The sequence below is a fragment of the Taudactylus pleione genome, unplaced genomic scaffold (assembly GCF_031769625.1).
Source record: "Taudactylus pleione unplaced genomic scaffold, aTauple2 ptg000113l, whole genome shotgun sequence".
Lineage (NCBI taxonomy): Eukaryota > Metazoa > Chordata > Amphibia > Anura > Myobatrachidae > Taudactylus > Taudactylus pleione.
This window is the reverse complement of record NW_028284515.1, coordinates 15242610-15256047: the sequence shown is the minus strand read 5'-3', so window position 1 is coordinate 15256047 and position 13438 is coordinate 15242610. Positions and strand designations below refer to the sequence as shown.

The 13438-nt window shown below is 41.0% G+C and overlaps 1 protein-coding gene across 1 annotated transcript in view; it reads left to right on the top strand.

Moving 5' to 3' along the window:
* The window catches only part of STARD9 (StAR related lipid transfer domain containing 9), a 155840-nt gene that overhangs the window by 117019 nt on the left and 25383 nt on the right, over positions 1-13438 (top strand). The window contains exons 22-23 of the mRNA XM_088471260.1: positions 453-936; positions 4098-12569. Of these exons, the coding sequence (XP_088327386.1) occupies positions 453-936; positions 4098-12569 (8956 nt within the window). The remainder of the gene's footprint in view (positions 1-452; positions 937-4097; positions 12570-13438) is intronic.

The window sequence follows — 13438 nt, the reverse complement described above, 5'->3', positions numbered from 1 at the left end:
GTCTGCAACTGTTATTTTGCTGGAGAGAGTTAGAGATAAGCATACACTATGGTATATCACTTCACTCCACTGTACACACCATAAGAGACAGTACTGTGCTGCCTCCAGCACTCAGTTGGTGTGCCAAGCAGTGCTTTCTAATTCAAGTAACACTGGGGAGGATGCAGTGGAGCTGGGTCAGGCATGAGAAATGGTTGACTATAGGAGAAGGTGGCTGGATTTTATCTTCACCTGAACCAGCTGCTGCAGGTCTGAGGGAAAACTACTGCCTGGCTGTATACACTGAGGCTCATGATGGAGTAATGTTATACTTTGTTGGTCCCTGTCTCAAGTTGTCCTCTTAACTCTAGCCCCTTTTTGTGTGTTCAGCAAGGTTTCTGCAGCACTCACTTCCAGAACTTATAACATAGATTGCATACATTGTTATAAATGTCTTTTATGTCTCTCCTCAGCCCAACAGTGGCTCGAAAAGGAGAAGCAGCATCTGGCTGCTCTTTGTGGGCAGAGACGAGAATCATCAGCTCAAACCGAGACGAAGACCTATGCGGAAGCCGAGGTCCAGAACTCTGTACAAACCGACACCGAGCCATCGCCTGAGGAGCAGGATAGGAAGAAGCTGGTACAACTTGAGCTAGTGCGCAGGTGCTCGTTACGAAGAGCTGAACGAAACATCAGGAGGAAAAGGGTCAAGTTTCAGCTCGAGAGAATTGGCAAGAAGCAAAAGCTGTTAGAAGCCAAGAAAACTCTCCAGCAGCTGCAGGCAGCGTGTTGGCTAAGTGATGACACAGTGAGAAGGCCAACGTCTCTTCCTGTACCAAAGGTTAAAGAACCATTGGTTTGTTCAACAGCACTTCACAGATGTAGGTCTTCTCCTTCTGGCTTCTCATACTACAGGAGATGCTCATTGCCTTGGACGTTACAGACACCTGCTTACAGGTAGATATTGAGTCCACTGAAAAAAATCTTATTTTCCTTACATTAGCATTTTCAACTAATGTTGGGTCTTAACTAATAACCTTTCGGTTCCAAATTATGACTGATGTTATGCCATATAGACATAACATGTATTATATTTTTTGCCCAGCCCGATGGCAATGACCCTGAATTTGCAGGGCTTCCATTTTCCAAGAAGATTAACAGGTTTAGCCACTGGACCTCTGTATTATGGGAAAATAACAATTCTGGATTGCAGACTCCTAACACACTTTGCTTAGCAGAAATGATGGAAATAGGATCTGTTTTAACTGCATTTGCCACCTGAAAAACTCCATGATTTTATGGACTGGGTAAACTTAATGTCACACTTAGGTGTCAGTGTTTTCTGTTTTAAAGTATATAGAAAGTCTTCTGTATGGTAGGAGGGCAGCAAACAATATTACCCCTGCCCTGTAGCTGTTTGAATGAAGGCATTTTCCTCTTACCAGCTGATAGTAGCTATGATAGCCGTAATTAGTTTTCTAATCATGTGACCTTCATTCCCAACCACAAATATCTCAGCACACATTAATTGATGTCAACATAAGGGAAAGGGATCAAGGGAAAGGTGAAAGTTGCAGATGTCCATAAGGGAATTCTATTCAGTGCTGTAGAGAGCAACGGCGGGCTCGGGCAAAGAAAGAGGTGTGGCTAGAGTCTGGGGGGCATGGCCACATCTGCTCAAAACTACTGTGTGTGCAGAGGGGGGAGGGGGGCATTCTCCCTTCTGCGCAGCTGGCCTGGGTAGAAAATTCCCAAAATTAGAAAAATTAATAATTGCCGCCAGTGGAGTGATTAGAGCTTTGAGGCCCCTAATGTTTCTCTGTAGGGATACCACTTCCCTCCCCATATATCCTCTTCATCTACTGTGCACCATTCTGAACTTTGCTTCCTGCTCACAGAGGAAGAAAACACTAGTAATCCCTTCCTCTTTGAGAAGGACTTTTAAACCACAGAATAGTGGCCCCCTGGGTCATTCCAGGCCAAATCATCACAAGAAAAGTAACTTTTCAACCCGACCGTCTCAGATTTTCATGAAATTTGGTGGAATAGACGACATAAAGAAACTTTCATATGTAAAATGTTAGCCCTCAGTGATACACAGTGCTCATGCAACAGGAATGCAAATATGACAAAAAATGTTAAATTTATGCTTGTAATCTCAACTAAATCCAATCATAACTTTGCTTCTAATTGTGGTAGAACTTTCATGTTGGTCTTGTTTGAAGCTGAGGGTCCGTAGCTTTCATAAAGAATAGTTTTATATTTAAATATTGACTTTTACATTTCAAGGTCACATGATGTGAACTTTGACCTTGAATATCTAAAGAAAAAAAAGCTTCAAACAAGACCAACATGAAAGTTCTACCACAATTAGAAGCAAAGTTATGATTGGTTTTAGTTGACATTACAAGCATAAATTAGATTTTTTTTTTTGTCATGTTTGCATTCCTGTTGCATGAACACTGTGTATCACTGAGGGCTAAAATGTTACATATGAAAGTTTCTTTGTCGTCTATTATCCTACCAAATTTCATGAAAATCTGAGACGGTCGGGTTGGACGCTGTGATGATTTGGCATGGAATGACCCCATTTCTGGCGGTGCTGCCAGTCACACTGTAGGGAGTTTGTTAGGGACGTAGCACGTGTATCTGCTACACAGGACCCAGCTGATGCTGCCTGGTATTTATGCCACCGATTGCTGCTGCTTGATAATGTCATGTACTCAAAGCATTTCCTTCTATAGTCACTGGGAAGATCACTGCTAAGGAATGTAATGAGGAGAGAAATGGTGTGTGGATCATTTTTAAATGTAGTTTATTTCCATTTTAGGTATGGTGCTCCATATAATGGAAATATCCCTCATTTTGAAAACCCCAAGGGAGAGACTTATCAAACCTAAAAAGGAAAAGTGAAAGGTGTTGCCTATAGCAACCAATAAGATGCAAGCTATAATTTTATAGACTGTACTAGATAATTGATAGCTAGCTTCTGATTGGTTGCTATAGGAAACACCTCCACTTTTACTCTTTAGGGAAGGTTTGATTAAATCTTCTAAGTCCCCAGACATTCTGGATAACTGATCCCATATTAGTGATAATTAGGCTGCTGAGTGGCATTATTTTATTGCTACATGGATATCTGTTTATCACATACGTATGAAAATAAGGATTTTACTGAACACATATTCAGAAATACAGAATTTTTTTAGCACGACTGAGATAGTGACACCTTTGATTTATGATGGTTCAATAGTCTTCACAACCTGTCACAACCCTTGCAGTTCCTGTTTCCTGCCTGGGGTGTTGCTCTCTGCTCTGGTGCATCTAGCACACTCTGGTTTTTATCTCAGTAGTTTGTTGCATCAGCTCAGTGTGCTAGGAGCACCAGAGCAGAGAGCAACACCCCAGGCAGGAAAGAGGAACTGCACGGGCAGGGCCGGCGCTAGGCTGTGCTGCGCCCAGCGCCCTATGGAGTTGCCGCCCCTTCCGTCCTCCGCTCCCTCTCCCTGAGCTTAAATATTTCCTCTACCTCCGGGAGGGTGGTGGGCGTTTCCTGCGCCCTCCGGATACAGTGGCGCTCCGGGTGATGGACTGGCTTGCCCGTGCCTGGAGCCGCTACTGTGCAAGGTGCTAGAGTAAACACTATTCAATGTACACAAACTTTGTTTAATGTACAAAATTATTATTATTATTGTATAAAATTATCTTCAGGCTGCGTGTACAAGGTGTATATGAAACATAAATTAATTTTGTCTATGTATTGTACACAAACTTTGTTTGATGCAAAAATATTGTATAAAATGACCTGCAGGCTTTGTGTATAAGTTGTATGTATGAAACATAAATGCATTCTGTGTTTAGACTTGAGTCCCATTCCCAAGATATCTCATTATGGTATGCAAATATTCCAAAGAACGGAAAAATCAGGTATCCAAAATACTTCTGGTCTCAAGCATTTTATAGATGGGAGACTCAACCTGTACGTGGTAGAATAGAAGATAAATTCAGAATTGCCTAAATTGCTTGTAAAAAGATTATAAAACAGTTCCTATTATATTTGTTTTATGTTATCTCTTGAAATTTAGTTATACGGTGTCCATTCTGGTCATGTTTTTCAGTGGTGTCCTGAAAAGGAAATGCAAATCTGAGCTGGTACACATCTCCAAGATCCGCAAGGACTGCAAGCCTTTACGAAGTGTATCCATAGATTGTCTTCTCAAGACCTCTTGTAATTATAGTAGCTACGGGCAATTAATCAGTGATCCATCCATTCTATGTACTGCAAGTCCACAAATTGCTGAGAAACAAAGCATTGACTCTCATACAGAACAAATCAATAAATGTGTTACACTTTTGCCAAGCGATCCACAAATGAGCAAAATACGGCAAAAAATGGACAAAGCTGGTGGTCGATCAAAAGGGTCTTCCAACAACGGCACTGCTGAACCTCCAAAGAGAAGAAATGTACGGGCAACTGTGAATACAGGGACCAAGGACACAAAATTAAAAGCATCGAAAAGTCCTTCTCTAACGACTGTTGTGGACTCTAAAAAAAGCATAGTGCAGGAAAAGAGCAAATTGCACCAAAAGAATGAAGGCGGAAAATCTCCACCATATAAATCTACAAAGAGCACTCAAAAGTCAGTGGCTCAAGGGAAGACCATTCCTGGGGAATCATTGTTAACTGTCAAAACGGCAAGGCGAAACATTGCTTCATTCATACCAAGTACTCGAAAGAGACCGACTGAGGGAACAAATAAGTTCTCATCATCTGTTGACAACATCTGCAAGTTAAACAGTGGACGTGGATATGGTCACACAAGTGCTAGGGAGTGGGTGAGCACAGAAAGACTCCAGAGAATAAACATTCAGACTTTGGGGAAATGGCAGGAGGATGACAATAGTGTGTCCTCAGATAGTGAAAGCTTCTATTCTGTAGATTCTCTCTCTTCTGCGTATGCCAGCGTCTTAACTGAACAACTGAAACAGGAAGAAGTAAAGAGACAAAGATCTTCAATCCGTAAAGATTCGGACAGTGAAGACAGCCAGTTGTCTGAAGACTCCCTGGCAGAGAGAGACAGCCGAACAGAGAGACCCAATAAAAGAAGATTTAATAAATACAAGACTATTGGGACATCATCCAGCCCTTCCCATGGCTTGATGGGAGCTCAAAACTCTTGTCCCTTAGTTACAACTGGTTCAGTTACTACTGGATTGTCAAAAAGCTTTTCTCTTGATAGTTTAGCTGATGCTGAAGAAGTACCTGAAGGGGATTCATCAGAAGAACTGCCAGCAGAGATATTCTGGAAACTTCAAAGCCCCAGATGTTTGGTCTTGAATGGAGAAGCTCAGAAGGTTTTAGATGTGGCATCAGCAGATGAAACTACTGGCATGGACAGAAGTGGCTCATTTTACCTTAAGATGAATGATGGGGCTGCCTCTGTTTACAGTGATGTCTCAATAGTTGGAAAAACACATGGAACACGTTCAAATATTTGTGGTGGAAAATCTCAACAAATCCATGACGACTCTTTTGCTCTTCATGGTGCATGCACTTCATTTGGCTTAGCAAGTCAAAACTGCAGTCCAGAACCAACTGTGAATATTCTACATGGGGATTCTACTTTAAACTGTGTTCCAAAAAACGATTTTCCCTGCAGAGAAGATGTGATGAAACATAACACTGTAGAAATGGACCATCAACAATGCCCAGTTATAATGAAAACTTTAAAAACACAATCTAGTCAAGATGCCAAACCATGTGAAAAACAAATACAACTGCTCAATGTTGAAGAAAATGAAATAAATACTAGTGATAATAGAGCAATTCCCAGCCAGAACCCAGAACAAATGCCTACCTCATTAATTTCTGAAAAACAGGAAAAAGTTCATGGATTACTTAGTATTGCACCTAATTCTATGATAAAACATAATCCGTTAGATAACACAAGCTTCACTGTAAAAGCCTATTTAGAAAATCGAGTAGATGAGGAAAACAATGGGATAGTAGCTTTGGATTTGGAGTCCATTTGTAATGATGAGAGCAATTCCATTAGTAGCCAAACATCATCAGTAGACTTGACTACATGTGAGAGGACAACATCTGTATCAGAGAAAAAAAGTGATCTAACAGCCTGTGTGGAACAGCAGGTAACATGCAATAATGAGGTATCCTGTAGGATAGAAAGCCAGGAAGAAGAGGAGGACACAGAAGCCTTGGCCTTGCCATCGTATGATAAAAGTATTGTTACACCATCGAATGCTGTGATTACAAACAAGCCAACCGGCTCATTATCTTTAAGAAATGCTAATATTATTGACCAAGATTTCTGCTCAAATCAGATGATGTCTGACATTTCCCTTTTTGATTCAAAAGAAAACTGTGAAACTATAGAGGGGGTTGTTTTGCCTTTGACCAAGGAATATGGTAAAGTACCCTACAATAATGATACAACTGCAAAACACTTTGAGCAAAATAAAAATATTACCATCACAATATCTGCGGATGGGCAGCTTGACGATATAAAAAAACAAAATTTCTCTCTAGCGTCCACTTGTCCAGAATCTAAAAGATCTGAACTTTTAGTGCCAAAGGCTTTAGTTAGTGACACTATTGGAATTATGAGTCCGTTGACAGTTGATGATCAACAAATACATTACGATTTTAAATCCACTAAATTGTTATCACAAACCCAAGTGGCTATGGTAGCGCTGGATATAAATGCTAATGAAGATTGTAAAGCTGAAACTCAACAAAGTCTGGTATTTCATGCACACCATGTATTTAACCAGGATAATGGAGCTGGCTCCATCCAAAGACATACCAATGATGGACTTCGAAAAATTGCAGGAGCTGGGAATACTGATAATTCAGTAACTGGGATCAACAAACCATTATCCACAATGGAAAACAGAAGCCCGGCTGTGTTTGCCGTTCAGAGTGGAGCGGTTAATTGCACCTCACCAATCGAGGACCATATCCAACAAAAAGGACAGCTTAAAATTGCATGTTTTCCAGTTTCTCTTTACAGCCATGTCAAAGATCGCTCTTCAGTTTCTAGAAAGTGTGAGGTTGGGTCTGGTCCTGGCATGGAGGACTTAGAAACACATGTTCAGTCCAGCCAGTTACAGCATTTGCCCTTCCATACATCACCTGACACAACCGTGGATGGCATCTGGAGTTCTTCAGCGCCTATTCTCAATGACAACAACACAGGGAACTTTGAACAAACACTGACAAGTTCAACCCCAGTGATTTATCATAATGGGGCAGCAGCATATAGTGATCATTCATTTAAAGAAAATGATGAAGACCAGCAATGTAGTATAACAAATGGTAATATTCTGTGGAACCCAGATAAAAATTGTCCTAGGTCTGAACGTGTTGCCACCAGTCCTACTACTGATATCCCAGAGCATGCGACAGGTAATACAGTGACTATTTGTCTCCACCCAAACTTTAGAACACAGCCAGAAGTTTATGATGGAAGTTATGATACTCCACATATAAAAAGTCTTCAACCGATAGAGAGTTCTTCATTGGGTTCTTCTAAAGATGCCATAGAACAACTGCCTAGTTTAAGAGATAATGTTAACGTGTCTAGTAAGGCGGTGGAACAACAGAATTTCTGTGAAGATAAGATGACATTACCAGAAGACAGAGTACTCACCAGCAGTGATCCAGGGTCAGCGTATTACTCACCAGAGACCTCTAGCTTAATTCATCAAATTGAAGCATTTCCTACTATTCTGAATACATTTGAAACATTAATGAACTCTGAATATAGTAATGATGAAAGCCAAAATAATATAGAGAGTCTGCCCAATACACATACTGAGGGAACATCCGTTTCATATGGAACAAGCCAGGTAGACCGAGCACATGGTGAATTAACTGTACCCAATCATTTGTTCCCTAATAGCGAACTCGATAAACAATGCGGCAACTCCTCTGGAAGCAACGTTACAGTAGATAGGGACCCACCATTGTGTAATAAGTGTCATTGTGAGGAGGTAAACTGTCAAATTCACACTGATAACAATCAGAAACCTCAGGTTGTGAAAGAATTAGCCGAGAAAATGAATGTGTCCAACACAAAGGGCTCCTCTCAGATAAATGGGAAGATAATGAAAAAACCTAAAAGGCTTAAGAAGACAATTGACAATCAAGGAGTTGTAGAAATGAGCTATGAAAATGATATCAGTTACACTAAGGATTCCGCATCTTCCCAGACCAGTGGCTATCATCAGAAACATTTTCTAGATCCATGTATTTTCGGTAATAAAGAGCGAGGTAACACTGAAGACGTTTCATGTACTGATGTAAATCGTAACCAGCAGGAAAAGTGTGATGGTGCAAATCACCATTTAACAGAAGATATTAGTGCAACCTGTCTGCCAATTCCATATTATGAAGCTATAATGCAAAATAAACTATTTTATGAACCCAAATATCCACCTGAAAATCTTTATGTAAGCACACATTCGAAAAATAAAGAAAGTTCAAAAGCCATCTCTTTTCCAAAACAAGCAGGCTTGAACAAGCTACAAGAAATTGACACACACGCAGACAATGACTGTAAGGAGAATGAAAGAGGACAAATGTTTCTTGAGCTAGAAAAAGAATGTAGCCTGTCATCTGGGGCAGCGGTCTGTATAAGTGACAGTCCATGTGCAGTAACTCATTCCATTTTATCTTCTGCAGCTAATGTGGTAAAACCTAAACTCCAAGATGTCTCCCAACAAGTGACATATTGTACTGCAGAGCCGGACAGCACGATCTGTTCTGCCAGTGTTACTGGTAAATGGAACTATTTTCAAAGTGAATCTGAGAATGCAGATGAACAAGTGGGTCATGAAAAGCATAGTAATGAGAAAGCACGAGAAGCCTTGTTACTGAAAACAAAACAGAACCAACCAAATCTAAACTTTAAACAGAGTTGTGAAAATACATTTGCAATGAATACAGCTGAAGACATAGCAGTCAGAACTAGAATCGTCTGCTCACAAAAACCAGAGTCTTGTAGGTCTGAAGCCGACTGTTATACTTCAGATTTCAAAAACATGAATCATTTGCCAAATGTCACCTTATTTGAGTCCTGTCCGTGCTGCAAGCAATTTGGCAATTTGCAAGAGGCGGCCAATGAACCTCTCAGGACATGTTACTGCCAAACTAATCAAGATAATGAGGGTACATGGACAACCCTTTGTGCTGGTACAGAATCAAATGAAGTGCTGTTTGTAGGTAGGTCAAATTGTGGAGCTAACACAGAGGTTAAAATGTTTGCCGGTTATCGGGCATCTTTTCGAAGACCACCCAAAGAGGCAGCGTCTGTTAAACAGGTAAATTTAGAACAAAACTTGGGCAGCAAAAGTGAAGTATCGCATTTCATGGCAAGTAAAAATAAATGTGCATTGGACCAGCTAATTGACAAAAATACACCTCTCCCTACAGATGTATTGGACACCAGCACAGTGAGTTATGGTATAGAACTAAATAACCCATCTATAGCACCGGGTGACATTGAGGACAATAACTTGAGGACTACAGTGGTCTGTGGAGAATATTGTTCAGATCTGGACAAATCATCTGAAATGTCCTCATCTGAAGAGGACACAGAAATAGCCAGATCTTTGGTTTCAAGAGACTTCAGTGGTTTGAAAAACACATCCGTGGAAGATCTTTCAATGCGGAAAGAATGCGAATCAGACTTTCGTATGGGTATGCGCAATGAAACTGTTAATGACATTTCACAAGATGAGATTTACAATGGAGAAATGTCGCCAAGCCTTATGTGCACTAATACTCATTGCACCACACACCCCAGCTTACCTACTCGCATGGCTGCTGCTGAGTTGCATTTGATAGAATCCGCCATTATTCTTTCTGCCAAATCACTCACCAACCCCAGTGCTGAAGCTTTACCACATAAATTAAATTGTGGAGGAAGTCCTGTGTCTAATGAATGCACTTTAAAAATGGAGTCAGTGCAGTGCACACAAAATACTGTAACCATTAACAAAGTACAAAAACATGACCATCTGCGCACTAGTAACCAGACACCTAACCCGATTGTGAATCCACAGCACAACTATGACATGACTGACAATATTGAGGTGGAAGGCAAAGCCTTTTTGGAAAGCAGAGTACCAACTAAAACTCTAAGCAATTCATATAATGAACCATCGCATCAAGCAAGGGAACCATCAGAGGAATTGGTAGGGAATACTGAAGGTCTTCATTTCTCTTCAAGTGACATTAATCCCTTTGTCCACACTTGGCAGCAAGAAAAGACTCCAAAACCACCAGGGTGGAGGAATGGTACATTCAACAGTGCAAGTGATGTATCGTGTACTAAATTCCAAGCGAAGGTTGACAAATTAATTAGGTGCTCCAGTGTGGATGATGGTCTCAATGCTCATAATTCTCCTTTTCATTCTCATCTAAGTTCCTATGCAAATGCTAAAACAGAATCCAGCACCATAAGTAGTTTTGGAGAAAATGATTCAAGCCCAATTTCACTGGATGGTTCTCGGGATCTTCTGTCAGATGACACTGCTGCTATATATAGTGGAGCAGACTTTGTTGGGACATGTGAGTTGCAGACAAAGTGTGAAGATTACTCCAATTTAGATGAAATAATGATTCTGTACACTTCAGAGTCTGAGACTTGTAATGAAACAGACCGTAGAGTCTCAGGTGAACGGGAAACACAAATTAAGCAAAAGCATCGAAGAGCCACTAAACACCAGAGAAGTCATACAGATGAATCCTCTTCAAGGCACCTGAGGAAACGGAATGTGTTCCAGAGGCCAGCATCTTGGTCAAGTGTGCAAAACATGTCTTTACATTTGTCACAGCTATTGCAAGAGACCTCGGAATTGCTGGGAAATCTTTCCCAACATCACCCCGAAAATATCTATCTTGATGCCTCCAAGCTGCAAAAAGACTCTGCAGAGTTGATTATGAAGAGACAAGTCAGAGATTCATCCACTCAGACGTCTGTAGACAGGGGTATCCAGACAGATTCACAATCAACGATAGACAACAATGAACAAAAACATGACCTAGAAAGTAACCATTTCCTAAACGCTTCAGGAATAAATGTGTTTGTTAAAGTAGTGGGAACAGATTCTTCGACTCAAAGTCCTCAAAACACATCAGAACAAAATGTCTGCGATGTACCAAAAACAAAGACGCAAAGCTTACCAAATCTACATACGTTTGTGTCTTGCAAACAATCAGAACATAGTTTGTCTCCATCATCAAAAGTACGAGCATCCACCCCATTCTTGAACGTCTTGCAAGATATGTCATCTACAGCTCTTCCACTTTCTTCACCAAGAAGTTCTTCAGTTTCATCCAGTGTGAATAAGGATACAGAAGATATATCTCATACTGTAGTAATCAGTCCGTCATCCAGCGTTCTTCATTCCCCAAGGTACCACACCACTTGTCGTGGGAACACCACAATGGTAGATAGAGCCTCATCACCAATTCTAACACTAAGTGCAAGTAAGAAGTCCTCTCTCCAAAAATTTGTGCCAGAGTATCATTGGAATAATCCAAACCTTGTTAAAATTCTTTGTCACAGAAAAAGGAGAGAGAGGGGTATTCGTGACCCACTAATGAATGGTTCACATACAGAAACAGACAGCGAATGTTTCAGTTCTTATGGGAAGTCCAATATAAACAATGAATTTGAAGCTCCTCGTAGCAACTCGCTCAAAGAATCGTCTAGAAAAAGGACTGCAACTTATAAAGTCCAGAAATTCAGGAGTGAAGGTTGCATTCTGCATGATGCACAACAGACTTTTAACAACCATTCCAGTAGCAACTCAGAGATTTCAGGTGTTATTAAAAGACCTAAGGAGCTGAACTATATCACTCAATCTGAGAAGACATCTGTTTTACCCCCATGGGAAAGCCCACAGTCGCTTGAAAACCTGTCTCAAATGTCACCTCCTGTGCCAATCAAAAATGACCAGGCCTTGACACCAGGTCCAAGAGAAGACTATGGTAATGATGAGAATGACCATGGCAGATTTACTGTAGCGCCAAGCAGTTCATACTTAAAAATTAAAAATTATCCTTATCTCTCTTCTCAAAGTGGTTTTGACTTGCAAGAGGATGGCTTATCGGTTGTAGATAGCGACTGTAATACGGACGTTCTTTTGGGTCAAGAGCCCACCATCACTATAAATCAGAAACCACAAAATTATGCACTGCTGGATCTGCCACTACACAATAAATTCAGTAACTGGTCTGGAGTTCAGTGTAGTACACCCAAAAGTGCACAACTGTTAAGAAGTACTGGTGATCTGAATAGAAGTGAGAGTTCTAAGATGATGGAGGCATCACAGGAGGTTCTTGAGAGCAGATCCCGGGAGATTGAGAGGCTGCAGAGAGAACGTGCAGAGGTCATGTCCGGGATACACTTAGAGATGAATCCACAGCCTCTTACTGTACAGCTGGCCGAAGCCAAGCTCAGCTATGGGATCGGAGAAACTGACGCTCTTCTGAGAGTTATTCAGACGAGAAAGATGGATGGGCAAGACACTGTGTCCTTAAAGAAACAGCTATATGAAAGGTAGGGTTAATATTCCATAAATCATTTGGGTTTGTAGAACAGTTGTTGCACTCTCCGTTAACATATATGACCTCATTAATATGAGCAAAGCCTTTCTGCCTCAGTTATGATACTAAAAGCAGTCACAGAATTTAAAGAGAGAAATAATCAGTACACAGATTCTCTCTGGCTTAGCATATAAAGAGCCGTTGTACATAGAACATGTAACTTACACAGATGTGTCCTCATACACCTAGCCTTAATACACCATGTGGCATGAGTGAGCTGTGCTGAGCAGTGTAGCGTCTTTTTCGCTCAAATAGGCGTCTCAGTCACAATGAGGTGAGAAAAAAATGCTTCACGAGACTGCACTGATCAATTTGATATGCAACACTTGTATATCTGTGTGCGTCTGAGTCTGTACAACGTGACTTGGCGTGAAACAAAAGTGCGGTCACTGCATAGTATCACTTCATACTAGGGATGTGCAGGCTCGGATAGGTTCGAGTTTGCACGTGGAGTTCGGATTTTTCCCTCCAAAAAAACGGAACTCAGAAAGAGGCAAACGTCATCTTGCACGGACGAACATCATCATTCTTGGACTTTTGTCCAGGAATGATGCTGTTCGTCCGTGCAAGATGACGTTTTGCCTCTTTCTGAGTTCCGTTTTTTTGGAGGGAAAAATCCGAACTCCACGTGCAAACTCGAACCTATCCGAGCCTGCACATCCCTACTTCATACACACATTCAGACTCAGTCACACACAGATGTACAAGTGTCACATATCAAATGAATCCGTGCAGTCAGAAGTGGTTTTGTCACATCGCGTTGCGTCTAAGGGCCTGATTCAGAGACGCCCGCTAGTGTCATCGCAACTGTAATTTCGTACG